Source organism: Gadus chalcogrammus, chromosome 22 (genome assembly GCF_026213295.1).
Source record: "Gadus chalcogrammus isolate NIFS_2021 chromosome 22, NIFS_Gcha_1.0, whole genome shotgun sequence".
Classification (NCBI taxonomy): Eukaryota; Metazoa; Chordata; class Actinopteri; order Gadiformes; family Gadidae; genus Gadus; species Gadus chalcogrammus.
Window position 1 is genome coordinate 18,654,858 of NC_079433.1, and position 13,915 is coordinate 18,668,772.

Sequence of the window (13,915 nt, forward strand, 5' to 3'; positions counted from 1 at the left end):
CCTGGGTGTGCGTGTGGTAGTGGGCGAAAAGCCGCACCACACACGGGTGCGACAGGCTGCCCAGCAGGCTGAGCTCGTTCTGCATCATGTGCTCTCGGCCAATCAGCTTGGAGCGCTCCACGATCTTCATGGCCAGGCTCAGTCCGGTGTCGCGACGCCGGCACTCCCGCACGATCGCAAAGTTCCCGTCGCCGATCACACGACCGATGTCGTAGCAGCGCTCGATGTCGGACAGGGCGACCTCTTTCTTGTCTCGCAGGAGGTCAAAGGGCACCCAGCGCTGGGTCTCCTCGGGCTCCGGCGGCCCCCCTCGCGGGGAGTTTATGGACGAATGTTTTAATTGCTCCAGGCACTGTTCCTCCTCATCTCTGATCACCCGCTGCGGGCCGATGGCCCCCAGATGAGTGCTTTTGGGATGCTTCGTAGGGCTTGGTTTGGGTTTCCTCGACACGGGAGGAAGTGGGACTCTCTTGGGAATCTGATCGGGCAGCTCAGAACACACTAGCAGTTTGTTCCGCCCCGCTAAGCAGTTTTGACACAACGACGGAGACGGAGCGTGTGCGCCCCTCAGCGCCTTGTCCGCTTGGAACAGACCAATCCCGGAGGGCTGCTGCTCCCTAGTCCCGCCTTTCCCCCGCAGCGCCTGCAGGTGATTGGGCGGGTGGGTGGGTTGTCTGCAGGGGTGTTTTTCTTTTGGCTGTCTACAGCCGGCGGGGCCGTCGTGGTCGTGCCTGCGCGTCTTGCCCGCGTGGGGAGGGGGCTGCGAGGGCCTCCGGGCGCCCTGGTGCGGCCTCGCCTTGGCGTCCCACTGTGCGTCGCGCTTCAGCGGCGCTCGCGTGTTCGTCCGGTCGTCGTCACCGTCGGCCGTCTCCTCGCTGTACCCGCTGTCGGCCTTGGCGGCTTTATCCGGGGGGGGGCGGAGCCTCCTCTCCCAGGCGCGCACGGCATCGGCACGGTAACGAGACGGCTCCGGGAACAGCTCCTCCAGGGCCTCCTGCACGCTGCGCAGCTCCGGCCGGGCCCTCCCCAGGGCCAGGAACGCCACCTCGCCTCGGAAGAAGTCGCTGACGCCTCTCACCTGGGGGAGAACGGCGTGACGGCGTCCTGATTAGAGCGGCAGGAAGTGAGCGGGATCCACGCTGTACGCAACACAGCAATGTTTTACCTTATTGATATTTAAATTAATGTGTGTATATATTTATGCGCACACACTTTTTATGTTTGTAGTCACATGTATTACATTAAATTACATTATTTATTTTGAGACGCTATTGTCCAGAGTGTCATATCCCAAAAAGTGCAAGAATCATTTGAGCATAACACATATAGACATGCAAAACCTTTTCACCAGTACAATGGACTGTTGAAGAAAAAGTAGGCAGTGTGTATCGGAAAAAATCCTCTACCCAATACATTATTTTCCCAAGATTTCAACATTGGACGTTATAATTTGAATTATTCAAGCATAATAAGTAATTCAGATACTACCTAAAAAAAACACAAAAAAACCTGAAAACCACCCTCTTTACACACATCAGCTGATATCCAGCATGGATCCTAGCGTGGGTGGTTCTGTGGTTGTACCGTTCTCTAGGGGGGCGGTAGGGGGGCGGTGGGGGCTCACCTCCCGCCCATGGGGCGTGAACAGCCTTGTGACCCGGCCCCTGTGCCAGCGAGGAAAGCCCAGGGCCTCCGAGACATCGAGTAGGAGCTGCTCAAACGAAACCACGCCCCTGCGGTTCAACAGCACCGTTACCTTGGAAACAGACCCAAAATGGTCCGGTAAACAGAGACGTCTTTGAGGGAAAAAAGTGTTTAACATATCATTGTTTTAGGACACCACAGAATCCCAGCGCACCAACTTGGAAAACCTTCCTATCTCCTGATTTTGCATTAAAGTTGAAGAGGTCTATTTTATACTGGCAATAAGACTCCCTAGCTATAGCTTTAGACGTTAGCCATGAAGAGATTCACTCAATTTACCAGTTATATTCATTAATGTACCAACACACCTTACCGAAAGTAGTCTCACAAGTGCGCCTTCAGATTAATAGTGATCAGGATCAGGGATTAAAGCCCGGCGTTTGTCAAGTGCCAATCAAACCACCACGCAATGAACCACAACGTCGACGACCACAGGGGGTACCGCGCTACCTTCCGCAGGTCGCTGTGGCCGCAGGGCCGCGCCACGGTGACCAGCCGCGGCCGGCCGGCGCTCTGCTCGGCGTGGCGCGTGTGGAAGAGGGGGAGGGGGGGCGGCGGGCCGCAGCGCCTGGGGGGGGCTCCCAGCGCCGCCCCTGTAGGGTGGGGCTGAGGGGCCCAGTGGCGGGGTCCGTCCCCGACGGGACTCGACGGGGAGATGGCGGGGACTGGAGAGCAAGGGATAGGGGGGGGGGGGGGAGAGAGAGAGAGAGAGAGAGAGAGGGAGAGACAGAGACAGAGACAGAGAGAGAGAGAGAGAGAGAGAGAGAGAGAGAGAGAGAGAGAGAGAGAGAGAGAGAGAGAGAGAGAGAGCTTGATTACCATTGATGGGTACATGTGAAAACTCATGTAACTTGACCCTGTCGCTCACTATTGTCCTTGATTCTGCGCGCGTGTGTGTGTCTATTGGTGTGTTTGTGTGTGTGACTGAAAACAAATCCGGCTGATCAGATTTGAATGTTTTCCATCCCATAGAGTGCAAGGGGCCATTTGAGATTCTTCAAGAACCCAATTCATCCAGCTGAATTATTGATGCTTCCTTAAGAAACACACGCAAGAATGGAGTAAACGCACACACACACACACACACACACACACACACACACACACACACACACACACACACACACACACACACACACACACACACACACACACACACACACACACACAGACGCTTAACAAAAGCTGGCCCTAGTACAGGCTCATTATCAATAAAGCATTACACACGCATCTCTGACGTTTCACTTTCTGACACCGATACACGGGGAAGGAAAACGCACTCTAGCCTGTGACAGCCATGGAGGCTGGCTTGACAAACAGAGACACAGGACCCTACCTCTTACAGTGACCACAATAGGGCCCCGTTGAGTAAGACAACCTGGCTCCTGGAGATACACACTCTCCCCCCCATCCCACCCACCCACACGCATCCGCACGCACGCAAGCACGCACGCACGCACGCACGCACGACACACACACACACACACACACACACACACACACACACACACACACACACACACACACACACACACACACACACACACACACACACACACACACACACACACACACACACACACACAATGGCCCACAACCCTCTTCTTCACAGAGACACAAAGCGCTAGCTGTCCCGAAAATGCCCGTAAAGGGCCAGTCAGGGGCCCAGTTGTCAGTCAAGGGCTTGTAACTTGAAATGTTATGGTTGAGAATGTAGGTTATATATATAACACAACACACAGGCACATGAAGCCATCCCAACGCCCGTTAGGGTTCAGAATGCACAGAGGACCGTATTTCAACGCACTACTACTCAATGTACTTATTATTTAAATGTTTTATTTGACCAACCTGTCAACCGGTTATCTCTAACGTTGCACTCCCATTCTATAAATCAATAACGAAGGATATTGAAGTACAACATAGATAGAAATACACTTTTAAAGATACTCAGTTGATGTCAAGCTACACCACGAAGCTCTTTTAGTAGATCTTGTGAGACTGATAGATGTTGGATATCCTGCAGTTGTTTTTTTATGCATTCAATGAATAAACTTACTGGTCGCTTTCCATTGGTCTCCGATCGCGGGGTATCCTGGCTGGGCTTTCCATGCAGGCGTCATCACTGTTCAAAATAAAAGGAGGACGCCAAAAGTATCAGTAAACCCTCTGCGTCTTCTTTACACCTGGAAACGGCTTATTCCTCGTGGCTTCGGCTGATGGAGGTTGTGCGTATTCGAGGTTGATGAGACGTGATGCGCGCACTTAGTAGAGCGGCGGCGTTGACTGGAGTGGCGGCGGTAGCGCGCCGGGGGGAGTGGAGTGGGGCCAGACGGGGTCGCGCGTTAAAGTGGGCCCCAAAGGTAAACAAACAGCAGGGCCACGGCGACAACTAGCGTTACGTCGGATGATGTGATACTCTCTGACATAATGATCGGTAACTCTAGGAACTGGGGGGCTTAAGAACCGTAGTGTGGTGAAAAGAAGAAGGAGATCGCCTAGGCTTGAGATGCGTTTCTGGCCATGGAGTTCTTCGGAGGGACTGTATGGATGGGAAGCTGAAGGGCTACGTTGAGCTGTAGAACACTGAATAGTGAATAACTATTATTGTATGTTTACAAATCTACACTTTGCAGAATCAGTGCACTATAACTTAATGGAGGGGGGGGGGGGCAGCTAATAATAGTTTTGTAGGACTAATAATGGAAAGAATTCTCATGGGAGACCACCGTTTCAGTTGCTAATGAAATCCCCCACGCATGCACGTCCGCGGGAGCGCACAGACACACACACACACAGCTGTGTCCAGCTTTATGCACACCCTCTCATGGGACATGGGGCCGTTGCCATGGATACTGCTAACATTGGATCCCCAAGCGACAAGTCCTTTCCCGGATGCTCATCCTTGATGCATACCGTGTGTGTGTGTGTGTGTGTGTGTGTGTGTGTGTGTGTGTGTGTGTGTGTGTGTGTGTGTGTGTGTGTTTGTGTGCGTGTGTGTGTGTGTGTGTGTAATTTCTAAGTAATATATTTATGATATACTTTAAATCAATATCAAGGAGGGAGATGTGATGTGTTGCTATTATATGTGTTATTTTTGGAGTAAGTCACATCATGGTGTTTGTTTTGTTTACATTTCTAGTGCAGTGCTCGTTCAAAACATGGCTGTTGGAAGAGGGACGATGGCTCGGCCTGTGGTTCACCAGAAAGATGTAAGCAGCAATACCACAGACCCTGTGGTATTGCTGCTTACATCTTTCCAAACAACTTCACAATTAACACTCCACTTTCTTGGGTTCTCAGCAATACAAACGCCATGGTGTGAAGTCGATCAGATGAACGGCTGTCCAGGACATCAAAGGCCCGACATAGAGAGGCTCCTCTTATAGGTGGGATAGTCCAGTGTCCAGCCGGTAGCCCCCTCACGCACTAAATCATGAAGAGACTTCAATAACAGATCCTCCTCGGTGCACTTATAATGTGCCCTTACAATGCTTTAAACCTGACGTTCCCAGTGGGGGCCTTCAAATAGATACACACACGCGCACACACACACACACACACACACACACACACACACACACACACACACACACACACACACACACACACACACACACACACACACACACACACACACACACACACACACACACACACACACACACACACACACACACACCCCTTATTTTAGGTACGGTTATCAGCTCAGTTCTCGATACAGCCACAGGGTGGCGTGGTTACTTCAATTGTGTGCAGGTGCACAATCCAAACACTGTTTAAAGGGGAAAGTAACTGTTTCTGAGTGCTGCTTGTCACCCTGTCTATAAGTAGCCTAATATAGCTTTATTATGCCCTCTTGAACATTATATACATTGGAAATATACTCAACCAGACAATAGGACCTGAATTTTCGTTATTAAATTATCTATGGACATTGATAGCTGATTGAATATGTTATATTTTTTTTCAGAGAGCAACGATAATGATCTTGAGTGCAATCGATTATTGGATCGTGCAGGCGGTTCATGGATGGATGGATCGCTGGACTTTTCCGACAGTTTCCATGAGTTTGGAAAGCAGATAGGCCTATAGGCCTAACTTAAAACATAGACCGGAGGTTAACATTGTGGTCACGGAAATCTCCATTTAGTTGTAATTCATAATTGGATATACAGTAGTGTTGACGTATGATTGCTGCCTGGCTTTCGGATCGTCTCCGTCCGAACCCGATTCTGTAGAGCTTCAGTGAAACATCTGCCTAAATGTTTCCGAAGACACATTCACGAAATTATTCAGGATAAATAAATCACACAGGGTGTGACGGGTCGCCAGAAAAACTTCAATCGCATCTGGCCTCCATGTTTGTAGTCCTCGAGTGAATGTCGCCAGCGCAGAATGATGACCAATGTCGATCTAGAGTGACGTCAAAGTTTCATAATTTTGATGTGACTGTTCAGACTGAGGTCGCCTTGCAAAGAATCCGCCCTGTAACTGATTTAGGACCACATATAATGAGAATCTGAACTACAAAGATCAGATTGTAACCCAGTAGCTGGTGGCTAGACTCTAGTGTAGTGGCGCTATGATGAGCCCATTAGTTTCAATTAAGCTAGGCATTGCTTTAGTGAGGTGTGATAAAACTATCCGGGCAGGATTTGTGGGTCCTTGTTGTTTCTTATTGATGACTAGGATCGCGTCTTTAACGGGGAAATCCAACGGGTTAATTCCACCCTGTTCATAAAGTCATATAATAACTACCGGTATATTATGACACCTTGAACATGTGACATTTATAAGCTGTCTCTGATTTATAGACTGCGAAATAGAATCAATCAAACAATAAACAGATAAGCTACTGGACAATTTATTTATTGTCTTTGAGAGTACTCCTACAAATGGATATTGCTCCTTTCACCGAACCTCAGTGCTTAATTCTATTTGGCTTATTTAGGCACAACAATATGATTTAATTTGTGAGTAAATCAGCCATTGCCATTAAGGCCTTGGATACACTCATTGCAATTATAATAAGTGACCAGCAGAGGGGAGCAGGAATCAAAATAATTTTCCAGTCAAACCCTGAGTTACAAAGTAGTAATAATCACACAGCTCCTTCCACTCCCTTCCCCACGGGACGACAATGTGTGAGTAGGATCAAACATAAGGAAGGAAATAGATACAGAACAGTGGGAATGGGTCAGTGAGGCAGACGCATTTTAAAAGCGATCCACCTGCATATATTTTAACAAAATAGACTATAATTAGGACAGTCATTCTACAGTACTAGGACAAAACAGTTATTGAAAAGCGAAAGTATAACAATTTAAATAAACGCAAAGAAAGACACAATAAAACACTATAGTTAACGGATGTTTGTGGTTGCACCATATTGCTTGATGGCTCGAAAACGTTATTGTCCATTAAAAGTGACAGAGTAGTCTGTGATGGATCACATTAAAGACATAAAAACAATCAACAATTGATAAATAACGATAAAGTAGTGCATTTTTGTTCAAATTCAAATTCAAACTTGAAAAATGAATGCACAGGGATTACTTTGAAGTAAAATTTGTTAAAGCAGGAATTTCTGATAAGGTTTAAAGTCCATATAGGCACCGCTTGAAAACAGCCTTATCCTTTATGTATTCGTTGTAACCATGCTTATTTCAGAACTCAGAGAGAAAGAGAACGAGAGAGAGAGCGGGAGGGAGAGAGAGAGAGAGAGAGAGAGAGAGAGAGAGAGAGAGAGAGAGAGAGAGAGAGAGAGAGAGAGAGAGAGAGAGAGGGAGAGGGAGAGGGAGAGAGAGAAGAAAGTGAGTTTTGTTAATTTGGTAGCAGCGACCAGTGGCCGAGTGAGCGAGGGTGTGTGTGTGTTTAGAGGGTGTGAGGTAGGAACATCCAGCTGTCCATCTAGTTATCCTCTTGGCTTACATTCACAAGCAAACGCTCCCATCCAGGCCCGCCGCCAAACAAACAAAAAAGGTTGTCAACCTGAGGCGTGAGAGAACTCCTGCCCCGTTTGTTTGCCAGTCGAACAGGAGTGAATTCTAACCCAACTGGCTGTGCAGCGTCTAACACGACATGCACACACATGTAGGCACACAGGTGCACAGGCACAGGCACACAAGGCACAAACATAAATGTACATACATATATATACACACGCACGAACCCACCGAACACACACATACACACACACACACACACACACACACACACACACACACACACACACACACACACACACACACACACACACACACACACACACACACACACACACACACACACACACACACACACACACACACACACACACACACACACACACACACACAGCATAAGTTATCCAAGAGGATGCAGTGAGGCAATGTGTCTTTCCTTCCCCAAAAATAAATAATGTTACAAAATAAATAGTGGTTTGGAACTGATTTTTAAAAGCATTGCACTACCTTTCAACACCAAATCAAGCAGGCAGACGGACATAAGAACCAACAGTGTTAAAGGAGTTTGACCCTTCACCTCCTCTCCCCCTCTCAGCGTGCCCTACACGCTGGCCACCTGTTTGTGTCGAACACCAAACACAGACACACATTTATTGCTTGATCATTCAGTCACACACCCATGTGCGTTTAGATAGAGTAGGAGAGGGGGGCAAGGTGAGCCGGCAAGGAGAGTGGATGATATGAATACAGTGAGAATATAGTGGGAATACAATAAGAATACAGTGAGAATACAGTGAGGATACAGTGGGTATGTGAGAATACAGTGAGAATACAGTGGGAGTACAATAAGACTACAATGAGAATACAGTGGGATACAGTGAGAATACAGCGGGAATACAATAAGAATACAGTCGGGAATACAGTGGGAATATAGTGAGAATACAGAGAGAATACAGTGGGAATACAATAAGAATACAGTCGGGAATACAGTGGGAATATAGTGAGAATACAGAGAGAATACAGTGGGAATACAATAAAAATGCAGTGAGAATACAGTGGGAATACAATAAGAATACGATGAGAATACAGTGGGAATACAATAAGAATATCTAAGAATACAGTGGGAATGCAGTGGGTATATAGTGAGAATAAAGTGGGAATACAGTGAGAATACAGTGTATTAATTTGTACCCAATGAGAATACATTGGGTTTACAGGGAGAATACATTGGGTATATAGTGAGAATACAGTGGGAATACAATAAGAATAGAGTCGGTACACAGTAAGAATACAGTGAGAATACAGTGGGTATATAGTGCGAATACAGAGAGAATACAGAGAGAATACAGTGGGTATATAGTGAGAATACAGAGAGAATACAGGGAGTAGTGAGAATTCAGTGAGACTGGGAGAACGTAGTGTGAACACAAAGATAATACAGTCAAAATAAAGTAAGTACACAGTTAAAATATAGTCAGAATACAGAAAGAATACATTGAGAACCGACAATACAGAGAGAATGCAATTAGAACTGAGTGAGAATAAAGTGAGAACGCATGTGGAATGAACAGTGAACAGTGAGAATATAGATAAAGAACGAAACCGTTTGTTAAATCACTTCGACCTTCCACCTCCTCCCTCTCCCTTCCCTCTCCTGGCTCGCTGGCCACCTGTTTGTGTCAAATACCGAACCCATTCACCGCACATATTTATTTAGTCACACACATGTGTGTGTTCAGAAAGAGGAGGTGGGGAAGGAGAGCGGCAAGGAGAGCCCTGGCCGATTAGAATATATGGGAACAAAGTTCAAAGACACGGAGAATATAATGAGATCAGTTTGAATACAGAGAGGACACAATAAGAATAGTTAAAACACAGAGAATATAACGAGATCAGTTTGAATGCAGAGAGCACAATAGAACACATCGTGAACACAGTTAAAATACAAAGAGAATATAATGAGATCAGTTTGAATACAGAGAGAACACAATGAGAACACATTTCAAACACAGAGAGAACACAATTAGACTGAAATGAGAAGAGTTAGAATGCAATAGGGATATTGTTGTAATACAGTGAGAATATGGTGAGAACACGGTGGGAATTAAAAAGTGGGACTTTTTAAAAGTTGCCTTTACCCTATGTGTGTGTGTGTGTGTGTGTGTGTGTGTGTGTGTGTGTGTGTGTGTGTGTGTTTGTGTGTGTGTGTGTGTGTGTGTGTGTGTGTGTGTGTGTGTGTGTGTGTGTGTGTGTGTGTGTGTGTGTGTGTGTGTGTGTGCGCGTGTGCGTGTGTGTGTGTGGGTCTGTGTGGTGGGGGAGGGGGGCAGATGGAAGTTGTGGTTAGAATCCTGCTGATAAGGACGTCAGGAGACCAAGCTCATGTTTTAATGTTTTTAATATTGTTTTTTCACAGACTCGCATACGCAAACGCAATCTGCTCAGAATCAGCAAGCTAGTTCGGACTTACTATGAAATAGAATATCCTCTACCCTGGCCACTGCAATTATTTAAATATTGTTCCCCCATCCCATCTCCATTTTCCTAATAGCCGGGACTTTAGGTTCCCTCCACCCTCCCTCTCCCACCATCCCTGTGGTTGAGCTCAAGTCCCCCCCCCCCTCCTCCCGATGCACAGCCTGATGACATCACGAACAGCCGGTGCGATTTCAGCCAGTAAGACGCAAGCAGAGGCTGTGGGTCCCGCTCTCATTTCTCCCTCCCTCTCGTGTAGTTCTCATTCTGTCTTTCTCCCTCCTCTCACACCATATACACACGCGCTCTTTCCGTCTCCCTCTTTCTATCTCTCTTTCATAGACTCGCTCACTGTCGCGCTGCAGACATGGTTGACGCATTCGTAGGCACATGGAACATGAAGGAAAGCATCAACTTTGATGAATACATGAAGGCACTGGGTAAGCACGTTCTCTGTGTGTGCGCGTGGGGCAGGGTGTGATGCAGGGTGTGTCGGCTGCGGGTCTTGCATGTGTGCACAAGTGTGAGTTCGTTTGGTGCCGATGAACGCGCTTAATGCTGTGTGTATGTGTGTATTTGTGTCTGACTGCAGAATCGAGCACGTTCCCGAGAGAGAGAGAGAGAGAGAGAGAGAGAGAGAGAGAGAGAGAGAGAGAGAGAGAGAGAGAGAGAGAGAGAGAGAGAGAGAGAGCAAGGAGAGAGAGAGAGAGAGAGAGAGAGAGAGAGAGAGAGAGAGAGAGAGAGAGAGAGAGAGAGAGAGAGAGACTCAGTGGTAAAGAGAGGGTGGGGGTTGATGTTGCCGGCTGGAGAAACTACCCCCCACTGTGAGGACCTTTTGTGTGCTCAACAATGCGGAGCAGCAGCAACACACATTCACCTCAAAGCATATGTTGGTACTACTCCTCAAAGATGGTCTTTGTTGAAAGGCTGTGCCGCTTGTGTTGACTGGGAATGCCGCTGCTGGGTCGCCAGCAGGGAAGAGGGGCACTAAACCGGAATGTATGGGGGGGCATCTCGCACAGAGATGGGGGGGGGGGGGGGGGTTGTGTGTGTGTGGGAGGGGGAAGAGACACAGAGATGCATTGCTCATGGCGTCTAATCCTGTTGTAACCTCAGAACCCTGTTACCACCGACTCGTACGGTCACCGCCTCCACCTCTGACCCCCCTACCCCGTTGATCCGGAGTGCTCCGTATTGATTGTGTGAGTGTGGCAGTCTGTGGGCCCTGGATGTCTAGTATGTTTCTACTGAAACGGGGAGGGGCTGCTTTAAGTAGGGTGGTGGTGGGGGGCCACACTGTCATCCAATCAACGGGTTGCAGACGCACACACACACATACGTGCGCAGTCCACACACATGCTCATAGGCTGCTCATAGGTCATTGGTTCAAAAGGCTTCAGGCCCGGACCTGCAGGACACACCGGGACGGAGGGGGTTAATACGTACGGCGCAGATTTGCTTGGTTGGGGTGTTGGCTCAAAGAAAGTAGCAGGGCAATGCCATGCTATTCTGCTTCCCCAACGGGACACGGTCCCCGGACACGTCCTTTGGTACCCGTGTCCGTTCAGCGCAATGCAGTAACGATTCATTCAAAGTTTTTCGATGCATAAACCAAAGGTCGGAAACAGGTCGCCGTAGCCCGGCCCTCGCCGCCCCTCCCTTGAGCATACATCACCCAGGACTCTCTGCCCCCTCCTGCAGGCATCGGCTTCGCCATGCGCCAGGTGGGCGGCCGGATCAAACCCACCACCATCATCAGCGTGGACGGAGACACGGTGAAGCTGGAGACCAAGAGCACCTTCAAGAACTCTGAAATTACCTTCAAGATCGGCGAGGAGTTCGAGGAGAACACCGCCGACGACAGGAAGTCCGCGGTGAGTGCTCAGAGGTTCATCGCCAATTTTTTTCTGGTGTCTTCCCTTCGACCAACCAATGGCGTTACTGTAGTGAGTGTTACTGTGTGTCGGTTATGTGTGTGTGTATGTAATGCATTAATCACATCTGTGTGTGTTCTGCAGTCCCTGGTTACGTTAGACGGAGGCAAGTTGGTGCACGTCCAGAAGTGGGACGGCAAGGAGACCAGTCTGGTCAGGGAAGTCACCGACAACACCCTCCTGCTGGTCAGTAGACGTTATCTGTGTTCGTGTTTTAGAGGGATGGTGTGTGTGTGTATAGCGGCTCGTATGGCAGGCAATGTCCCAGCCGAAAGCATATGAACTCCCACCCCTGCAGTCTATCAGCTAGGCGCCCAAACCCTGTCTGCTGCTTCACCACATATATTTGAATTGAGTATGTCACTTCACTGAGTCACTTTCGATACAAACATCTGCTGAATGACTCGTAAAAACATTACCCTTAGTACATCTTACCCTCTGGGTATGTACAGAGGTGAGAATAAGGTTAACTTTGTGCATTTTGTGCATTTATTTGTTTCCATTTGACATTAAGTATTTGCTGTCTGCTATGTACTCTGGGTTTGAATGTATACTCTTATCCCCCCCCCCCTCTCTCTCTCTCTGTCTCCTTCACAGACACTTACAATGGGAGACATTGTATCGACACGGCACTACGTCAAGGGTGAATAATTACCCAGCTTCCTCCAGTGTGGAAGAACCAAAGCTACATCAACTTTAACCGAGAAAGACCCTCAACCAAGACATAAGGAAGGGGTGAGAGGGAGTAGAAGTTGTCCTCACAATCTCTCTCTCTCTCTCGCCGTGTACCCAGTTACGACCTCACTGTTGACATCCGCTCCTTTTAGCCTGACATTTCGCTTTGTTGTTTACTGCTTCTTTGTACCATACTGAGAATAAACCACTGTGGTTAAGTTTTTATTATATCGTTCCTCAACAAATATCTGGCCCAGTGTCCCTCCATCTCATTATTCTTTTTGTGCCAAAAGTATTTGAACCTTTCCCGAACAAGTTCCCAGGAATGGAAAGGTTGGAAAAATAAAGAAATTGAAAACTCAAAATGGTACTTCTTTAATACGTACTTTGAAAATAAAGTGTATGAATGTAAAATGTTGCTCAGTAAATAAAAAATAAGTTCAAGGCACCATTTAGTGTAACAGCCTGATGTGCGGGTTATTTATACCTTGGCTAGATGAAGGGAAATTGTGACCTAACCATGGAGTTGTCGATCACCGGCCCTTGTGCGTATGGTTCTACTTGTAAACCTGCAGTGAGCTATTACCGGAGCATACCTTCCTACTGTAGATTGGGGTGTCATGTGTTTAGAACACAGTGCCAACCAGGGCAAGGGTCACTGTGTCTAGCCAGTTCAAGAGAGCTTCACGCTGATGGACGTCACTAAATAAATAGCCATTAGCTCTTGAATTACACCTGTTTGAATCTAAGCTATCACTTGGCTATGCAATTGTCCTCTTACGGAACCATCAGAATTACAACAGGCATTTTCGTTCGAAGTGACCTGCGTGATTGGGGAGAAGGTCCTGATTGAGGTTGTGATTGATAAGTATGAGGTTGTGATTGATAAGTATGAGGTTGTTACTGATGAGTGGGAGCGCGTTATTGGTGAGTCGGAGGTCCTGATTGATGAGTTGGAGGGCGTTATTGATGGAGGTCCTGATTGATGAGGGCGTTGCCAGTCGAACAAACCAGCGTTCTGAAGAATTCTTTATCGAAACCAACTCACTACATGCATATAAATCATGGTGCCAAGCAACTTCTGCATGCATACTGGTGCGATTCATGAGCCAACCAGTGTAAATTGCCTCCAGACCCACATTGTACGAGCTATTTGCAAATCAAGATTAACAGTAGAAAACT

The 13,915-nt window shown here is 47.6% G+C and overlaps 2 protein-coding genes across 2 annotated transcripts in view; one reads left to right on the forward strand and one right to left on the reverse strand.

Moving 5' to 3' along the window:
• Nucleotides 1-3,827, reverse strand: part of dclk3 (doublecortin-like kinase 3) — a 5,614-nt gene extending 1,787 nt beyond the window's left edge. Inside the window, exons 1-4 of the mRNA XM_056582368.1 lie at nt 3,764-3,827; nt 2,155-2,369; nt 1,625-1,756; nt 1-1,078 (exon numbers count right to left, since the gene is read on the reverse strand). The exon at nt 1-1,078 is cut by the window's left edge and continues 173 nt beyond it. Coding sequence (XP_056438343.1) covers nt 1-1,078; nt 1,625-1,756; nt 2,155-2,369; nt 3,764-3,827 — 1,489 coding nt within the window. The remainder of the gene's footprint in view (nt 1,079-1,624; nt 1,757-2,154; nt 2,370-3,763) is intronic.
• A 6,529-nt stretch (nt 3,828-10,356) lies between these two features.
• Nucleotides 10,357-13,181, forward strand: fabp3 (fatty acid binding protein 3, muscle and heart). The gene is made up of 4 exons (XM_056582443.1): nt 10,357-10,564; nt 11,826-11,998; nt 12,143-12,244; nt 12,656-13,181. Exons 1-4 carry the CDS (start codon nt 10,492-10,494, stop codon nt 12,707-12,709), a joined length of 402 nt encoding a protein of 133 aa, XP_056438418.1. The 5' UTR covers nt 10,357-10,491; the 3' UTR covers nt 12,710-13,181.
• The last annotated feature ends 734 nt before the right edge of the window (nt 13,182-13,915 follow it).